We start from the raw sequence: 20,003 nt of genomic DNA on the forward strand, positions 1-20,003 counted from the left end.
CCGACACGCGGTGAAAAACGGTTTCCTCTTTCTCCGTCTGCTTGTGTGTGTGTGTGTGTGTGTGAGTTTATTTTTGTGCAAAAAGAAATCCAACGCCAAGGGAGTTGGCGGCAGGTTTTCTATCTGCAACTAGTACCGGAGGCAGGGAGTGGTTTAGCGCATCGGGCAAGATGGAAAGACAACATAAAACCTGCGGGTGAGCAGTTTTCTCGGTGTCAGGTTCTATTATTTATCTGGAGAAGGAAAAAGCGAAAAGCGAAGAAATGGCAATGAAAACGTACCGGATAATAAATTCGATCCCTTTCAGCCAATAAACGCGACATAAGCGATCGTTAGATGGCGATAACAATAAATGCAATCGTTAGCAAACAACGATTTATTTCAAAATTTTCCTTGTGGTGCGGGGAAAGCTGGTGTTTTTCTTTGTGTGACAATTATTTTCTTTGGATAAATTTAAAAAAAAGGTTCATGATCGATAAAATAGTGCAGAATAGAATTCAGCTTCAGTTCTTTGGTAAATACTTGCGAGTTTAGCTAGAATTCTAAAACTGTAGAATACTTGCAAGTTTAGCTAACATAAACTCTTTAAAAATTTTAGAAAAAATTTATGAGAATGACTTTCCACACTCAAGGTTTTGGATTTTCTTACGTTAGAACCGAAAACATCTTATCTAAACAACGATTAATCATGAACGGTTGGACAAACACAATCTTCACAATCGATTACTTTCGAAAAAAGAAATTAGAGCTCGGAGCCAAAGAAAGTAAGCTCACGTGTTCACATGCGTTATCTCTAGTTAGTGCATAAGAATGGAGTATGATCGATCGTATAACTGTTAGACCAATTCATCTGTTCACAATAGATCTCGATGCTTTTGTTCAAGTTCTGTTGCACGATTTGTTCATCCAGTTTATCAACGCACGACTTCTTCAGGTGATCGGAATCATGTACCCAAAGTTAAAGAAGCAAAGTCTCCCTCCAATGCTGACGGACGTTGTTTTTTATCTTCTACATTTCTCGTTCTTTTGCTCCCTTCCGCAGACAACGATGACGAAGGCATCGAGCGTGACTCGGAGGAAGCCGAGGAAGACCTGGCGACGGTGGACGGCGACGACTGTGGCTTACGGACGTCGCTGGATGTGGTAAGCGTGTCCGCGAACGGTTGCGGCGGCGAACGAAAGCATCTCGAAACCAAAGAACTGGATCACGTGCTAGAGGTAAGTCTTCTGCTCCATCAATTTCATCTTCAGCAACATCATCATCATCACCATCGCCATCTTCTCAGTGACTTCTTAAAAGCGGGAGAGCGCGATCGCTCCTCCCGAAAAGGAAAGATGGAATTGTGCATGATGCTTTACTTGCTTTCCAACTCCGCGCTTTCCGTTGATTGAACGACGTGAATGCCTTTCGCTGGGACTTTTCGGGACTCCAGCTTTTGTTATCGACGACGGGGAGGGCGTTTGGGACGCCCTTCGTGCCGTAGAATGGAACGTGCGTTCGGATCAGGGTGGACACAAAAGGAGCGCTCTAAATTGTATGAAAATTGGTCGCGCATCCGAGGAGCCAGATACATGGCCAGGTGAAAGCATTGTAAGTCTCATGGTCATGTCCACGGAAGCGCACATTTGGTTAGAAAGGAAAAACGCTTTCCTTCTCTTCCGTTGGAGTTTTAAAATGTATCTCTCCTTGTTCGACCTCCTTGCTACCATAAACGTGTCGGAATGTACGATTAATTACGTGTATAATGTACCTACGCTTCAATATCTTCTGCCATGCGAAAGTCCTAGCTCCCAACGCCCCGAGTCAAAAGCTGCCGGCTTGCGTTGTTTGTATTTCGCGTTCCACTTCTTTCCAATGTCTTGTCCTAATCTGATCTATGAAACTGTAGGCATGTTTAGTCAGCTTCCTCTGGGATGTAAGACGATCATGTCTATCATTGTCCCACGAATAAAGACATGGGCAACGGTTAGATGGATGCTCAATCTAGTTTCATTTTCCGTAGAATCTTACATCTTATAGGCTGTCTTTGGTGGAGTAAACTTTAAGGTAACGTCAGGAAGAAAGCGGGAGAGATCAAGAACTAAAAGTGCTCCATCATTATCGATCACGAGACCGGATCACGTATCGGTCTAAAGTGTATTGAACTTATGCTTTAGAAACTGGTGAACTTTTATCTGATTATTTATTTTTGGTTTACGTTGACTAGGTTTTGTCGATGTGTTGTGCTTTTTGGAAAACTGAGTGATTGCCTTTGTACATGGTATTATTGGTTCCGCAAGGAAAGATTCCGCTTGTTTATTTTCAAACTGTGAAAAATTCTCCCTCCGCACACCGATTATATTTTCCACTTGCCTGCAGTTAAACCTCGCACGAGACTCTACGATAGCAAGTAGAAATTTATGACCTGTGAAAACCGTTCACTTTTTCCAATGAAAATCCCGATTGGAATCACCCGTTGGCTAGAAACGGGCCCGCTTGTTTCTATCCTCCGGGGTTGACGTAAAAGTTCTCTCATTAACTTCCAGAAAAGCGAAGCGAACGACTTGTGCACTCCTAACGATGAGCACGGTTCCGAAGCGATGATTTTACGATCGCCAATTGACAGCGCGGTGCAGGGAGAAAGAAAACGCAAAAACATTAGAAGCAGTATCGATCAGGAAAAACCCGTAGCGTGGAAAACAGTTTTTTCGTTCGATCCCGCGCGTGTGTACATGTTTTGAAGAGTAGGGTGGCTTTTTTTTTGGTGTGTGAACTTCATTCGTCAAAGTGGTAAAGTTGCCGCGGAAGTGATTAAAATCCGTTTCTCAGCCGTTTAACGTCCGTGTACGGTTACCTTTTTTTCGTCACTCCACGAAGTCACTCCATTTTCTCAGCTCCGCATGGTGAGGGGTGGAGAAATCGGAGTAGAGTGAAGAGGGTGCGGAGGGTCGAGTCCTTCTTTTCGACAGCCACATTCCGAGACAGCTAATTGGTTTTCTGCTGCTCGAAGGTTGCGCCTTCGTTTGTCTTAAGCGTGACGGGATCTTCCTCTCGCGGTGGACAAAGTTTTCACTTCTAAACACACTTTTTCTCCTCACGTTTGGGGCAGCTGCTTGGGCAGGCAGAAGAAGGAGAAGGTGGAAAAGTGAATGGTTTCCGGGCGTAAAGTAAGGAGGCCGTACGGGGAGTGTAGAAGAAGTTTAGTTTGTGCTCCAGCAACAAATTTCTGCCACCGGGTAAAAGGTGGGAAACTCATGAGGAACTCTAGGTACTTTTTTTTACTCTCTGTAATCATTGGTGGTGAATGTAATAAGAAACAAGTGTACGTAATAAATAGCTTCCCTTAAGTTGTAGTTCCTGTCGCAAATGCATTTTGAGATGATGATCTTCTGCTATGTTCCCATGCTTGAACATATGCCGATCAATTGAAATCGTTCTTTACGTGAAAACCAAAGTTGTCCAACATTTCTTACATACATAGTAAATATTAGTACTCTAAACATCCAAATCCTTGACACTCCTTCCCAAAATATTCGGTCTACTCATCATCCTCATCTCTTACGCAATGCCAAGTAAGGCCCCAATTCGCGTTGGGATTTAGTCAACATGATTTCTAATGACATTTACCTTGAGCAAGACAGCACACACAGCGCACTTAATGATTTTGGTGATAATATCTTACTTCAGTATCGCATCACATTGTTTGGGCTACGCAAACCGAAGCTCCCCAGCCGAGGAATATGGGAGTTAATGAGTGGAAAAGTATTGTACAACTCCTGCGACTGTATAGGTTTAGGTTGAATGAAAACGAAATGCTTCAAAGGAAGTAGAAGGCCGTACGACTTGTCCATGAGCAACACCATGCTTGGTTTCCTACTCCTTCCATGTGTCTTTTGATCTCGTGCCCATCTGCCACCATTTGGTAGTGTTGCTTCAGCTACGATTAAGCTGTTTCACATGTCTATCCGAAAGGAGTACCTCAAGTTCAAGCTTCAGTCCGTTGGAAAAGGCGATGCGATGGGGTTGCCCTTCCACGTATCTCTTTCTTCGTTTTCGACCCCCCTTCTTTTGATGGCCCTTGGATGGTGTACAATCCTTGCACAGATTATGCCTTTATGCTAATGAGCAGTATAGAGCGCTACGGTGGGCAAGTATTTTATGCAATACGCATGCAAACAATCGAATCGCTACGAGAGGGTGTTACATGAAGAAGAAAGGCGCCCATGCTGATGGTTTACAGCGAAAGAGTGGTGGTTGAGTGGTGGAACATTCTTTTCATTCTTTCTTTCTCCCAGCTCACTATTACCGGCGAGCATAACGAACACATAATGAACCGTTTCCACCGCCTTTTGCGCGAGATGCTGTGCGGAAACAGCCGAAAACGGAACCCAAAAACCCGCGATAATGAGCTGCCGACTTGTCGGAAAGCCGGCGGCTTTGGTTGCAGGCGCCTTGATCCTTCCGTCCGTCGGACAACAATGAAATCAAATCAACCGACTTCTTTTTTCGCGTTCCACTCGGCTGGCCTGGTCGGGCTTGGAAAAAGTGAAAGTGAAAATTCCGCAAAATTGTGTTCTTCTGTTCGGATGGCACAGCAGATGCCGGATAGTGGCTGCCGAGAGCAATAAGATGTACACCTACTGTTTCTACTTCTTTAGTATTGGGCGAAATAACATCTCCGGATGCACTATTGTGTTTGGAAGCTCTATTTCACTTCCGTCGAGACGCTTTAGCCATATTACGTCAGCCAAAAACGGATGATCACTTCCGACGTTGGTGTGGCCTTGAACCAGGCACGGATCGGACAAAAAAGAAATGACACAAACTTAGTCATTTATATCAACGCCAGTGGGCCTTTAAATGGCCCTCCAAAAGTCGAGTTACAGTGCGAAGGTGGTCCCGCCGTTGCATTTGATCTTGTGCTCCGAAGGCGTCGGCTTTTGTTCGTTTGTCTCAAGCAACATCTCAGCGCCTTTTGGGGGCGTCCTCTGGATGACGAAGAATTTTGCACACAGCTCAGTACTCTTTCCCGTTTCTGTGACTATGTTTGGCTTCCGAGCACCGGTAAATTACCGTATGGGTACGCATTGTTTATTATGACACCGCAGTGACACCTTAAGCGAAGCCGGCCGGTTCTTCTTAGGAGCTCGGGGTGGGCGATCTAGCTCTGTACCAGGAACTCGCGTTGTACGGCCAGCGAACGTTGGATCCCTGTTCCGGATCTTTCGCCAGCTGCTTGAGCGGCAGAAGAATGGAACAACCCCTTCTGGTGGGATACAATTGTTACCGACAACCGACCCCCCCTGTTCCCGAATTCCGATCCGCAACCATGCGTGAAGAGACGGTTGTTTGCAGTTGTAGTTTTACCCTGGCTCCCCTGGGTGTTGATTTAGATGTTCCCAATGCTAACTTCGCGGTGCCCTTCTTAATGCAAGTGTCACAAGCAAGTTGCTTTATTTGCTCGAAGAAATATGTTACCAATGCTCCAGAATGTGCTCCGTTCTCCGATTATCTGTGGCTTGATAAATGTGTGAAAGAACTAACGGTTTCTGCTCAAGATGGAACATGTTACGAACTACACACTTTGTTTGGACAAATTCTTAACGAGCTGTATCGCTGTATGTGTCTTGCACTATTTTATTCCGACCTAGTTACATCACAAACGGGGTAAAACCTGAATGGTTGTTCAAGAAAACTGTCCTTCTTTTTGTATTCTGATCATTACTTTTATCTATATATTCTATTTTAGAACAGTGCACCACTTAATGCATAGTACATATTTATGAGTGTTAAGATTAGATAATTGATTAGCATTCATATGTATTCCTGATGTTTGCAAATGAAGAACTCTGTAACGATTTATTTAAAAACATTTTAGGAATAACGTAACACAAAATGAAGATTTAGAACTAGTAAAGTCATGATTGTAAAGGTAATACACTCAACTAATAACCACAAAGTGGTGAACAATTAAACAAACCTAACATCTTACCATCTCAAGGAGCGTATATTTACACAGGGTCGGCTATTCTGGTGTCTGGTGTATCTATCGCAGTAGTTGCAATAAATGCGAATCAGGCCAGTTGAGGTCGGTCGGAGGGTGGTTTTTGAAAGTGTATTAATTACAACCACTGCTGCTCGTGCAGTAGTGTCCGGTACCACTCCTTGGTGCATGACGTGAACGGCGGTGCGTCCATTCGTAACGATGGGCCAGTCAAGAACCGCACGCTGAAGGGAAAGTGAGTCCGGCGCCACCGTTCGAGAACCGTGGACGACGAGGTTCTAGTTTTGTTGATAGCTGTATCGTTTTGCGATTATAGTTGGTATGCGGAAATTGTGCTTGGATACGCGGCGACAGTGATTTACCGGTATCGGCATTGAACTTGCTTGTTTGTGGGAATTGCTTTCTAATTTTTCTCAACCCAGAGAATCTCACAAGCTATCCTATCTTTTAGGGTTATAAGGGAAAAATCGGTTTATGTACATATTTAGATGGATAGAAAGTGTCCATACACGGGATGCGGTGAATATCTTGCATCTCTCCCTCGGAAGAGCATCGTTCATCTCCGCTATTTCCTCCATCTTGCGCCCAATGCACTCACTGCAAAACGGCAATTGCTGACCTACTTGTTTGGAAGACGTAACCTTTGGCATCAATAGCGGCAATTGAGTCGTCAACGAAACCACCTTACAGCGGGAACGATTTTGCATCTCTCCGGCGGCGTTCAGCGATTTTACTGCGCAGTGAAAGCCCAACGGGGGGAATACTTCATCATTCTAATGAACGAGGGCAGTGAAGGAACTCGCCTAGCTTTGACGTTGGCTTAGGAGTGCCATCAAAGGTACAGCATGCATATGCTGGGTCGGCTTAAGTACTTAATGAGAACAAATTACTCATAAATTCCCCATCGAACGTCCGGAACCGAGCACCGATCTTGCTTAACGTAAGCGTGTGTTGACCTCCTCCTCCTTCTTGAACTCTTGCGTCGGTCTCCAGGGCTATTTCGCTTGTGCGCCACAGACTCTCCGTTCTTTGCTTTTGAAGTACCGTTTGCGAACTCCTTGAATATGACTCGGGACAGTATTGCTATCGTCTAGTGAAGATTAATTGCCAAGAAGTAGTTTATTCTTCCGGTATTTTGATGGCCTTTGATCGAAAAGCAGGTTACGGAGAGATTCGATGAGCTGACCCAAAATCTTTACTACACTCCACTGTTCATCTTTGTGGATTGTTTTTGCGCTATTTTGTTGCAAATGCTTCCCGCAAGTCACCAGTGGCCCAGCATCCGGAGAAAAGTTGCGCCCGGCTCTGGTTGGATCTGGTTTGCCTTCCATCGCCTCCCGATGGGGAAGATCAAGTCATAAACTTTCCCCTAATTCGATCATACACAAATCGGTGGCGACCGTTTGCTGCGGGTTGCGCAGATTTCACTCTATCGATCTAGCGTCCGATGATGGATGGAACGAACGATCAGAAGTAGGTCCCACCGGCCTTTAGGTAGGGAAATGTCGGGGGTACAACCACACACAAAAACCTAATGAAGATATCGCCGATCGTCGTTTCAAAAGTAGAACACATTCTCGCAGCTATTAGAGAATTATGTTTTCGGAGGTCAGCGGATTGAGCAGGATTATCCGCTTTTAGTTTAACTTCTGCATAAACACACACTCACATATTATGACTGGAAGGTTGTGTGGCCCATTTTTACGCCCCTGATCTAGTTCACGGCGGACGCGAAGGCACCCTTTTTCTGGCGTATGGGTAACCTTCCTAAAAATCTTGATTACTTCACCCGCGGCCGGCTTTCCGGCGTACTTTTGGAGCGCGCGAGCAAATGGGTGAAAACTCCGGTAGCTGATCGGATCGGATTTTTATGGGTAATAATTTAAAATTAGCATAATTTAATGATCACACCAAGCGCGCGGGTCCGGTACTGCGCTGGCCAAAATCTCCCTTCGCGCAGATCTCTCCCGGAATCGCCGGTGGCCGGGTGCAAAGCCGCACCGTTCGTACGAACAGAAGACGAAACCAAAAAAAAACTGGAAGCTCTGGCTCTTTAGGCAAGGTTTAGGAGTTTTCGGTCCCTGGTATTAGTTTTTTATTAAATTGCTTTCATCCGTGTCGAGTGTTATTTTCGGAAGATTTACAACCGGGCGTCTCTTCGTCGACGCATCCGCGGGCCGCCGCTGACCGTGTCTCTCGCTTTCTTTGCTCTAGATGGTCACCTTTCGGGGGATAAATCTTAGCGTGGTGAGGTTTATACCATCCAACATCAGAGATATACCGCAGCCTTCTGGATGAAGCTTATTATTTGTTGTTCAGAGTAGGAGCTTAAATTCTTTTGGATAAAAAATACTCAAACACTGCTGGCTACTTATTGGTGACTATACAGCAAGGGATATTCCACTGGCGTTAGGCTTTGGCGTTGGAATAAATCTGCGCTGCAGGCGTTCGATATTTGGTGGATTTTCATATTTATGGAAATTTGTCTTCCGTGACTTTTTTTTGCTTTTGTTTTGCTTTTCACAGCGTTCGTCGACCGGATACACTAACGAGATAAATATTAATCAAGCGATCAGATTAAATTCGATCATGCTCGAGATGGGCGCCCTTCAAGGTTGATTTAAATGTTTTATCGATTCGAACTTTTGATTTATAAAACCGGCCGGGACTGCCGGGCTACCAAAGTTTCCTGCATAGTGAGGTTATGTTTGTCAAATTGTTAATGAAATATCACGTCGGTTTGGTCCGGATATTGGTTCTTCAAAGGTACTGCAAAATATTTTTCTAGTTCTGGCTCAATGAAGTGACGATATGGTAAGCCAAAAAGAACTGTTTCGTAACGAAACAAGTTTTGAGTAATGGGATCCGGTTAGAATTCTGAGAATCAATTTTTGGGTAAATCGATTTTGGTTCGATTCCAGTTCCGGGATACGAAGCATCTGGATCCAGGATTGGGATCAAGAGCTAGAACCCGGACTTACGTTCCTTGAGATCGAAATCTAGATTCAGATCTCTTTAGATACAGATCTAGAATCCAGATCCTTTGGGATTTGTATCTGACCTTTGGAAAATCCTTTGAGATCTAAGTCATCTGTCACTATTTTCAGCAGAGATTCGCATCGGATTCAGAGTATCGATCCCATGTTAGGTCTGAATCAGCTCGATCGAGCTTTTAGTTAGGTGGTTTTCCACTTTTTTCCGAGCAATGGAGCTTTTTCATGCCGGTAGAAAAGGTAAAGAAAAACTGCCCTCCAACTGACAACTGTGTCACGAATTTTCCATCCGACGTCTGATTTCCGTTCCGTTACTTCCGTTTCTACCTGCCTGTTGGGACTGCTTTGCATGGAAACAGTATTTCGTAACCCTAAACGCGAAGAATGAAGGGGTAGTGCGACGAAAAAAGCAATTTTCCCCGAAATGAAAAATCAAATTTTCTCCCGAGAAAAAATTCACATAAAAGAAAAGAATCGCTTCGGTTCCGTTCCGATAACGCTAAGCTGTGTGACGAAGCTGCAGTTTCGAGTGAGTTACGAGTGGTGGTGTTTTTATTTCTTCTTCCTTTTCTTTAACTTCTCTTCACGGGCAATCTTTTGTGTGGAGACAATTTTGTCGAAAATTCCGTTTTCTTTCCCGCTGGCATAAACGGGTGGTGGTGTGCCGTATGATCCGGGAAGGTTGTGTGACTGTTGTGGCGCCTCCACCACAAGTCCGCCTCTCCCCGGGGTGCGGAAAGCAATGATCAAATGATGGGATGTTTTTATTTTTCGCGTTTCTTCTGATTTGTGTATTTTTTTCGTATTTCTGTTGGTTTTCCAAAACGGTTCTCTACCCCGGTTTTGACTCGTGCGCCATCGCAGCGCAACGTAACCGAAAATGGGAAATTACCTGGGTTTGATTTAAATTACTCAATCGTTCCGGACGGCACCTCCTCTGTACTGTGCTCCACCCTCCCCATCCGCCTCTCTCCTCTTCGTTAACGGATGGGAGACGCCCCCGGGAACGGGAGACACCTTAACTCAACACCCCAAAAATTCACGCTCTATTCTCAACGCAACCCCAAACCTACCACCCGTGGGCGGGGTTGGTGGCGGGGGCGCATTCAAGGTCTTTCGGACACTGGAAAAAAAAACAAAAAGTAAGGAAGGAAGGAGGAAGAAAAAACCCTCGACTTCCTGGAGTGTCATTGCGCTTGGCGTTCCGTTTCACGCGTGGCCACGCACCTTGGGGGTGCGGATCGGTTTTGCGCCACCGATGGATCGCCACTGGCCCGCCGCGTCATTACCTCACCACCGCCCCTACCCCCCGCACTGCTGGAATCTCCTACGCGATTGTCTTTGAATGGAGTTGCGGCTGTAATTTAAAACGCTCCCGACCTAAGACGACTGGTACCGTTTTTGGGCATTTTCTTGTGCCCTCCGTACCCTTCCCTCCCTCCCACCACCTCACTGGTGGTTGTTTTTCACTCCAGCCTAGCGGTGGTCTTGCGCCTCAAAGTTCTGGACGAGTGATTTCGGCATTCACGTCGGCGCGCTGGTCATTGATGTGGTTTGATTGGCGGTTTTGGGGCCGTCTGTTTCAGTTACACTCTGTCTGTACTTTGATGGGTGGGTTTGGGGAGGAGGCGTGTGTGCGGCGCCGTTAGCAAATCTGCCCTCCACTCTGACCGGTACTTTGTTTCATCGAACGGAATCGTTTTGTTTGCAACTGCCTGTAATTTGTTGGTTTAAATGTCTGTTTTTGTCGAACATGCGAAGTGCTCTATTTTACAGCTTAGTTTTTCGTCAGTGTCGGTGGTGGTAACGGTTTACCGGCGGATCTGTGTCACAATGAATGTTGGATAGTGATGGAAAAAATCCAATCCCAAAGTAAATGACTGCACCAAACCTCGTTCGTATTGTACTTACCCGAGGAAGCAAGAGAAACAGAATCAGTTAGAGCAAAAACACGGCAAACAACTGTATTTGAATATCATTGTTCTTCGGGTGGGTTTTCCAAATGCATTGGTTAGGGCTATCCATGTCATTTCAAGCCTTACCAGTCGAAAACAATTCAGTCACACGGTATTATGGCTTGTTCAAATATTTGTGTGTTGGTTAGCATTTATTGTTGTTCAAAAATAACTAAAATGTTTCTTATGAAAAGAATTAATCACTTTTTCGTTAAAATTTTTTGTATTCTCCTTAAAAATGTGATATGTTAAAATCTACCTTCGCCTTTCACCGTTTTGTGGCGTTTGTGTTATCTGGTTTTATTTGGTCATCTTTACCCAACTTATCTATGAACTTACCGAATTTGGTGAGAAAATGAATTCTTTTCGGGACGGAAAAAAATTGCGGTCTGCTCTCTCCCTCCGCCACCCAATATTATCACAAATCCCAGCCCAGCTTAGCTAAAAAGGCGATTAGCTAAGCCGACTGCGGGAAAGGAGCCGAGTGGCTTAGGATGTATTACGCTCGATAGATACCCTCTTTTGCAACCAAAAACCCCCGTAAGGCGGGAAGGCTGTGAAATATGACGGCCATTTCCTGCCGCCAGGGAAGGAGGGCTTCAGTGTGCTGATCCAGTGCGGCGACGCTATCCAAATTTGGAACCCCCTAGGGGCGCTCCCGGCGTCTCCAGTCAAAACAAAAACCCATACCGCTACCGCAAGCGTTTCGTTATTTGTTTCTTTTCTCCAATGGGTTTCAATCTTTCATGACGGCGCCTTACCGCACCGTTACCAGCGAGGAGACGCCCCGTTTTTCCCGACCGGCCGACCGACTTTTCTGGTGACAGTATGCTTTTCGGGGTGTTTTTGTCCATGTTTTCTTGTGTTTGGGGGCATTTGGGATATTTTATTTGCCGCTTTTCGCTTTCGCAGGCAACGAAACTGTGGCTGACATAACCCTCCTGCCGAGCGTCGAACACGTGACATATTTTTGACATCTGCGTAGCGACAACCCCTCCCGGTTTGCCCCCTAAAAAGGGTCGCGTCCACCTTCATAATCCGGTGGAGCATACCGAAATCGAAAGGGAGGAAGCAAACGAAGTAAGGAAAAAAAAGAAACGGACTGGCAGGTCGACGGGCTTGAAACCGAAAACTATGCGCGAAGGAATTCGACCTAGCGAGGTCGCGGGCCCAAAGCAAAGCCCAGGAAAAGGTGGTAGCTTATTTTGTCCTCCTCCGCCGATGCGTTGGACACCAGTTTCATAACCTAATGCCCTAGAGTGGATGGAGGCAAAAAAGAAAGATACCTTAACCAGCAGACGAAAATGGTAGTTTTTTTTTCTATTGGTTGAGGACGTTGTTCGATAATCCGAAGCGTGCGAGGAGAGGAAAGCTATTTGCACCTTCACGTAAGGGCCTAATTATTGTGTTGGTATATTTTAACGAATTGCTCAGTATTTAGGGACGGTCATGGTTTGTCACATGTGTTTGTTTGCGTAATATTTTCGGGTGTTTGAAAATCCTGAGCACAAAGCTACAAACGACAAGGAAGGAGGTCTACGAAGAAGCTCATGTTGTGGGTTTGATTTTCACATGTATCCAATCTGTCAGGATCTAAGTGTTGTTGGTGAATTTCTTCCAAATGGAACGCGATGCAACACCATACATGTTACGCCATCCTTTCGTAGAGGAATTTCTTAATTCCGATGCGCTGGATTACCTTTTCTTCGATAATCCCTATTTGGATGACCCTATGGTGATGGTAATGGTGTTAACAACTATAACGAAAAGTGGTTTTAAAATCGTGAAAACTGACTTAACAAACTCTTTTACATTTGACTCCATTCTTAAAATCAAACTCCCTTCAGTTGCTTTACATTGAGCTAACCTTGAGAAGAATCTGTTTTATTTTTTTTAGTTACTCCCTGATCTCGTGATAAATACGCTACGTAAATGAGATAATTGATCAATTCACGGCATTGACCTATGTGTTAACTACAAGCTGTATTATCCACCTATTTCTCCCACTCTCGTCTCGTTTGTAATCCTTCCACCCATTATAGTTTACCAAAAATAGGCCAACGGAATGTGATCGTCGCGAGCGAGGCATGCTGTTATATCGAATTATAGCATAATATTTTATGCTACCTTGCGGTCTCCGGTTATGGTATGGATTATGGAATCGCCGAAGGGCACTCACATGGTATTATTCCCTCGGAATTTTCATATTGTCTTGTTCGGTTTACGCAAAGTTACAGCCTTAAATAAATTGCATCTCCGGCGGGCAAATGGGAGTTAAACAAATTGACTCCAGCTGAAGGTTTCCGTCGATTCGATTTTACTTCAAGGTGTTGCGTAAAGTTGTGAGCATAATTTACAATTTGTAAAGTTCGGTGAATGTTTTTCTGGTGAATTGTAATTATTTTTGCCTTGATATTTATCCTGCTCAATCTTTTGGACAGATTCGAAAAACCCGCTTTCATTTCGTAATTAATGCTGATATCACTTTTGACAGTTAGTGAGCAGTTTATTTGAACAATAAACGTTTAAGTGCTTGTACCGAAAATATTCATGGATTAACACACACTCAACTTGTGTTAAGTTTATGAAAGTATGCATTTTTTTAAATTAAAAGTTTTCTTTCACTTGGCACGAAAATGTTTCTTTTTGAGCTGGAAGGCATACAAATGTGAAATTTAATTAATAAACCTATTCCAATGAACCATTCTCACATTGTACGAGAAATTGATGATCACTGGCCTTGGTAATGAAAAGACCGTGAATCGGCTGCCCTTTATCAGTTCGTTTTCACTTTTCTCCTCCGGGCGCCAGCTGGAGTTCTTTTACGGTGCATCTCCCTATGCACTTATCTTTTACACCCTCAGCTCGGGTCAGACAAACATAACTCCGGCGTTGACTTATCAAAACACCACGTTCCATGCACGGTTTCGAATTTCCACCCATCAAAATGGAGACATTCGAGGATCATGTCGCTTTCGTTTCCGTTGTTAGGCGTGCAGTTTTATTAGCTTCCCGTTTCCGCACACGCGTTCCGGAGTGGTATTAAAGTTTTTACTGCCGAACCAACAGTGTTCCGATCGAATCCTCCCAGCAGCGCATTGACCTTCTTCTTCTGGGCTGGAGATAAAATTTTAAGGCAAACAAACTCCAACCTACTTTCGATGCAAGGGGGAGAATGCACATAAAACGGATGCATGGAGGTTTAGAGGAAAGTTTGATGCAATGCTCGTGTGGGGAGCATATTCGAATCTCATCAGACGCGAGCCATAGTGTTGTTGTTGCCTAAATGCCTTTATTTCTAAAGATAGCATTAATACGCTGCATACTTGGTTGGTATTTCTCCAATTCAACCAAATACATGTTAAATAAAAACAATGCTATGTCAAGGTTAAAAATGCTCCGATTGGTCCTGTGCTTAGCCTCAATCCAGGCGTGGAATGGCCGAGAGAGCAACAAGCCTCACTGTCGTAAAATAGAGTCGTTAAACTAATTTCCCTGCAACCCGCGCACCTTTCGTGGGGAGGGACCTGGAAGAAAGCGACACCATTGTGCCACGCTTGTGTGCCTCCTTCTTCCCACCCAGGGCGTTTCCACTGACGTTTTGTTTTTGGTGCGGTCTTAAGATTAGGGCAGCAGATTTTGTCACTCGCGCAGCACAACCCACAAACGAGCATCACGTTGCCAGGCGGGGAGGGAGAGCACACGACGTGGAGAGGGTTCTGATGTGACACGACCTCCCGTGAAATGCGTGAAAATGAGCTTCTTAAGTGGTGCTGAGAGCTCGCCCCATCGAGCTCCGTTCGGGGTTGGGGGTTTCCGATTACTCCTTTGGGTTCGTATGATGATGCGAGCGAAAGCCCTGCGAAAGGGAACGCTTAATTCAGACGATACCATTGGATCAACGAGGCAGAGGAAGGCGGTTTGAAAGGGATGTCACGGAGGAAGTGACTGATTTTGAAAGACACAGCTGAGAAAGATGATCGTAAAATGGATTGTCACTCGATGCGCTTGATGGATACTTGTTTTTGTTTTTCCTCTACTTTCCTTGAGCCGAGGTAAAAGTCTCAAGAAGGGAGAGAGAAGCCACGGGAGGAAATATAATCGTGCGACACATACGATAAGATGCTGTCAACATTAAAGACTCGAGCGCAAGTCTACATCCGCAAGTTGTGGAAAAGGGCCGTAACTTTTAATTGCAAACGGTCGTGTTTGGTTTTTGTGCTTCTCCATCGTCCGGAAGTTCGGTGATGCACATTTCGTTGAGATACTCATGCCCGTTATCGTCCAATGTTGTTTTCGGATGTTTGCGTTTCTCTCCGTACTTTCAATTTCTTCTCAGTTGAACTTACCTTCTTACCCGGTTTACTTTAACTTAGCTTTGGTTGAAATCGATACCTTTTTCCCAACGCTGGAATTGCATTATTTTCAACAACGATTCGGTCCACACGGATATGGTTTACGTTCTTGAACGCTAATTGCTTCCCGTTTTTGGTTTTCATGTCTTTACGACGCACATTACTACCAGAATCGTAAACACTACATTTTCCTCCGTCAGCTTATTTTCGGATTTATGTTTAACCATTTAACAACCGTTCTCACACTTTTCAGTACTGCTCGGCGCGAGTGTCACCGTCGAAGTCGGAAGATCACTATCGGGCAGTGTGCCGGGCGCTGGTGACGGAAACGCTCGAGCTGCGCACGTTCCTGCAGCGGGTATCCCAGGGTGAGCTGCGGTTAAAGGTGGATGTGGAAACGACCGGCAAGGAGCTGGAGAAGATCCATTTCAGCGATTGGGTAAGTCACTTTTCCCCTGTATTTTATGTCGATCGGTAATATTTTATAGTGTACGCTAACATAAAATAGAGTTTCGTTGGGAAATTGTGAGAAAATCTGTTCTCTTTGGCTACTTTCAGGCTTTTATGCGTATGACAATGAAGTTGAGATTATACGTTCCCTTACGCAATATCGTCCGAACATTCGGCATTAACTTTCGGTTGTTATGGGTACATTGAGGGCAAGCGTACGTTAACGCGATCGGATTTGAGAATTGCTACAGTTATCCCCAATGGTGCACATTTTACAAAACCGTAATTTCGCAAACAGGAAAATTATATGGAATACGCCGAACCTGATTGCCACCGATGAAAATTGGCACCCCAACAACGCGCGGGCCACTCATCGCTTTTCCATTTTCTAACAATTTAATTTGTTTGCTACACTTCTTCGTTTAATTGAATTATCAACCCTATTGTAGCTCGGTGGAAAGAGGGATCGTACGGGAGTTGCAAACGAAGATAAAGGCCGGGCCACATGCTCCATCTTCTTCTAGCCGGCCCGAGGGTATGGAAATGAGAAATCGTTAAATTGATACCCTTCAACCTGGCCGGCCTGACGTCGATCGTTGTCTGTGATCGGTTGGGAAAACGCCGCGAACTCGTTTGATTACCCATTACCCGGTTTCGGTGAATTTTCATTCAATTTCCCTCCCGTTCAGGGAAACTCCCCGGGGCCAGTAACCGGGGGCCTACGGAAGGGTGGTTGTGTTTTGATTAATTCAATTTCAATTATTTTAATTGCACGCCCCTTTCGACGGGTTGCGTTGCTGCAAGCTGCCCGAGATAATCGAGCAAGTCGAGCTGGCGAACGAAAGGCGATGATTAAAGGAGGTCGGTTTTATGCTGCCCTTACTGCGGCGGGTTCTTTCGATGTCGCCGTCGGTTGCCACAACGGAGCGATATCGAAATGTTTAGCCTCATTTCACTGTGTGGTGCATGTTGATCGAGGATAGGTTGAATCTTTCGACAACGGCAATTAACGTGTGGTTTCACCTGGAGTAATTATTTAGCTCTCTAAGAATCGTTCGTTTGATTCGTACCACGAGTTTTGTTTTCGATTTCAATTCGTCCCTTCATTTCTCTGTAAACCCAAGATGGTCGCTTAATATATTTTATCTTCCGAACCGTTGGACAACTTCGATAAGAAAACGACACAATCACTTTGCAAACGTTAAGTAACATCATATGCCCAGGATCGGAAACTCGGCGGACCATGGTTTACAATTAAAACAATCTCTGTTTCACACCCTTGTTTCCACATCGGTGCAAAATGACGCCGACAAAAGCGATCTCCTACGGACGGAAAAGCCGCAACGCCGAATGGTGCGGTTTTCGGTAGCGTTTTGTTGAATATTCACCGCAACGCAAACATACATATTCTCCCGAAGAAAACCCAATTTTCAGCCGCATTGGAAATGTTTCTCGCATTTTCGTTGGCGAGGGGGGAAAGGGGAAGGAGTTGATTACGTGAGTCCTTATTAAAAATTCCACCCTCCGGAGTGTGTTTGGTCTGCTGCACAGGTCGATGTGTGTATGGGTGGGTTTTTTGTTCGGCAGGTGAATGTGAAAGAAAAGAAACATAACTACGGTTCGTACAAATTTACAAAAATATGTTATAAGAGTCGGTGACGCAGCATTCGCTTCTCGTTCGAATGTAAATTTGAAGGGAAATGCTTGAAAATGGCAATAATGACACCGCAGGGTTCCACTTCCCCCATGGCTGGCAGGAAAAACTCGGCCGCTCAACCGAACGAAAGAGATGCCGAGAAAAGTGCAAAAAGATAGTTAGAGAAAGGTTGGAGTGGAGTTTTCGGTCCGAATTGTTCGGGCAACGATCAGCCCAAACACCCGACACGAGCGGACGGACGGACGGACGTTTAATGTAAATATGGTTCCCCCTCGTCTGCTCCCCCTTCCACACCCGGGCCCCTTTCCCGCTCCCCTTTCAGGATGCTCCAGCCTTTATCCGTACGAGGTGCGATCAGTGGAGCATATCTAAATCGCGCCGGCACGCGGGACATAAAACCATCACAAGCGCCGTGTGGTGTTCATCAATTCATTTTGGGACGCTCGAAAACGAATCGTAAAATTATACACAGTTTTTCTGCACGCGTTTGACAACGATCGAGGCAAAAGACAGATCCATCTTTGGCGGATTAAGATCGGACGGAAAAAGGGTGGAGGGTGGCGGAGGAAGGGTGGCCGGGAGTGGGGCGATCGTAAAACCGCATGCAGGAAAAGTGTGCTTATTAAAATTGTAATTTTTAGAAATGTGTATAAAATTATCAACAAAGAAAAAAACCACGATACTTTGTCGCCATTTGCATATGTTAAGAAGTCTTCGTGATACTTTTCCGATGATGATTATCAAACGAGAGTTCACCAAGCTTTTACCATTGGCTTGACTTTCATTGTGCCGTTTAATAAGCTGTGTTTTAATACCCCCAACACAAGCTTGAAGGCAAATTAAATGCGGAAAAGGTACTATTCGTTTTAAAACCAACACACCGGTTAGAGTAAATGAATGACAAAATGAGATAAAAGCAGCGCAGTGGAGCACCATCATGCTTATCGGAGGATGATGTTGTGGTTAATTTTGCGTAGCGCGCCACGCTGATTATGTACGTGTGCTCGACTACTTCTCCTTTATTATGTTTGGCCCTTAGACCGCCACTTTTTGAAGGTCTTTGCCCGTCGGAAAATTGCGCGTCGATTCAATTCGCTTGATTACGAAGAAACACAACAACTGAAGAAGAAAAGTCTTTCCCCCGGGAAGGTCAGAAAGCAAACGGCAAGGTGAAGTCTGCCCGGGTTGTTTTTTTTCGCCTTTCTTTCTCCACTAACCGATCGTTTCACTCGATAAAGATGCGTGCCGGTGCCCAAAATGATGCTAAAACGTCTTGCGATGGGGCGAGGTTGAACTCATCGCCGTGCGAGGGGTGGTTTCGGCTTGGGGGCGATTAGGGCGAACAATTTTGCTAATAATTTCCGCCTGCCTAGTCTTGGCGTGGAGGTCGTGCCTAGAAAGTGCGGCGTTGTTGCGGAAGAAGAGCGCACCAGTTCGGAAGCATTATGCTCAATTACCATGGAAAGCGTCGCTAAAATCATTGTACCGACTTTTTTTGTTTTGTTTGTGTGCTCGGATACTTTAAGACACTCTGTGTGTGTATGTTTGTGTGTTAGGGTACCCACGGACGCAAGATATTTAAATTTAACTGCATGGTCATTGCAGACATCCATGCAGTGGTGATTCAGGAAGAAATCTAGCAACAAACGGCAGAAAGCATTACACACTCCGATGCTTATGTTGTTAAAATTAGTTCTACTACAATGCCGTTATGAGGCACGAACACCCTATTTCTAACGCAATTTAATTTATATTTGCTTACTTTTTATTCTGTAAAAAAAAGACACTACATTTTAGTTTTGGTAAAAAACGGTATCAATAATTCTGAATCAAAAGATTACAATGGCAGACAAGAGGTAAGAGACGAACCTGGCATTCCCTGTTTGGGGACTTTTTTTTTTTGCAGTTCGCCCAAACATTAAATCGCTGTCAGTTGTCTCGGTGAGAGATTGGCATAAATTAAGTCTTATTGAATGGAAACTGCATTTGTCAGCGTGCTGGGGATGAAAAGGAGGCACGATGGACGGATAAAAACTTGATTATTCTCGTCTACTTTCCATTTCCTTTTATACCGCACATAAAGGAAGGTTGTGATTCACTTTTCATTCCGCATCCTTACGCCTTTAAATTTGGGGGTGTATAAAGTGCAAACCGAGAGCGGGGGAGAAAGAATAGGGACACGTCGCTTTACCAATTTCAACATTCGTTCCGATTACGTTCCGGTTTGTGGCATCTGTTGTCCACCGTCTTCAGCTGGGACCGAATTGTTTTTTTCTCTTCTTCTCGCCAGGAGCGCAGGATCTGTCCGCTCCGGTTGCATTCTCCTGTCGATTGCGGTGGCAAATGAAACATTGGACCGCCGACTGGCATACGTACACCCCGGACCTCGCCGATACAGTTCAATTGAGAGTTGCGTAAAGCGACGAACTGTGGCAACTGTCCGAAAAGTCGAAATGTGTGTACATGTACCTGTCTGCCCGGCCGTGATGGCGGGTGAAGGTGAAAGTACAGGTTCCATTTTGGCGTCCATTTCCAGTTGCAATGTTGCAGCATCCGGTAATTAAAGGATTTTTGGTGGTTACGAGTGAGAATGTCTAGCAGAGGGACGG

The 20,003-nt window shown here is 45.0% G+C and overlaps 1 protein-coding gene across 1 annotated transcript in view; it reads left to right on the top strand.

Annotated features, from left to right (window-relative positions):
- The window catches only part of LOC131282273 (protein spire), a 126,366-nt gene that overhangs the window by 67,064 nt on the left and 39,299 nt on the right, over positions 1–20,003 (top strand). Inside the window, exons 4-6 of the mRNA XM_058311687.1 lie at positions 1,043–1,218; positions 15,541–15,726; positions 17,390–17,392. Of these exons, the coding sequence (XP_058167670.1) occupies positions 1,043–1,218; positions 15,541–15,726; positions 17,390–17,392 (365 nt within the window). The remainder of the gene's footprint in view (positions 1–1,042; positions 1,219–15,540; positions 15,727–17,389; positions 17,393–20,003) is intronic.

Source organism: Anopheles ziemanni, chromosome 2, assembly GCF_943734765.1.
Source record: "Anopheles ziemanni chromosome 2, idAnoZiCoDA_A2_x.2, whole genome shotgun sequence".
NCBI lineage: Eukaryota > Metazoa > Arthropoda > Insecta > Diptera > Culicidae > Anopheles > Anopheles ziemanni.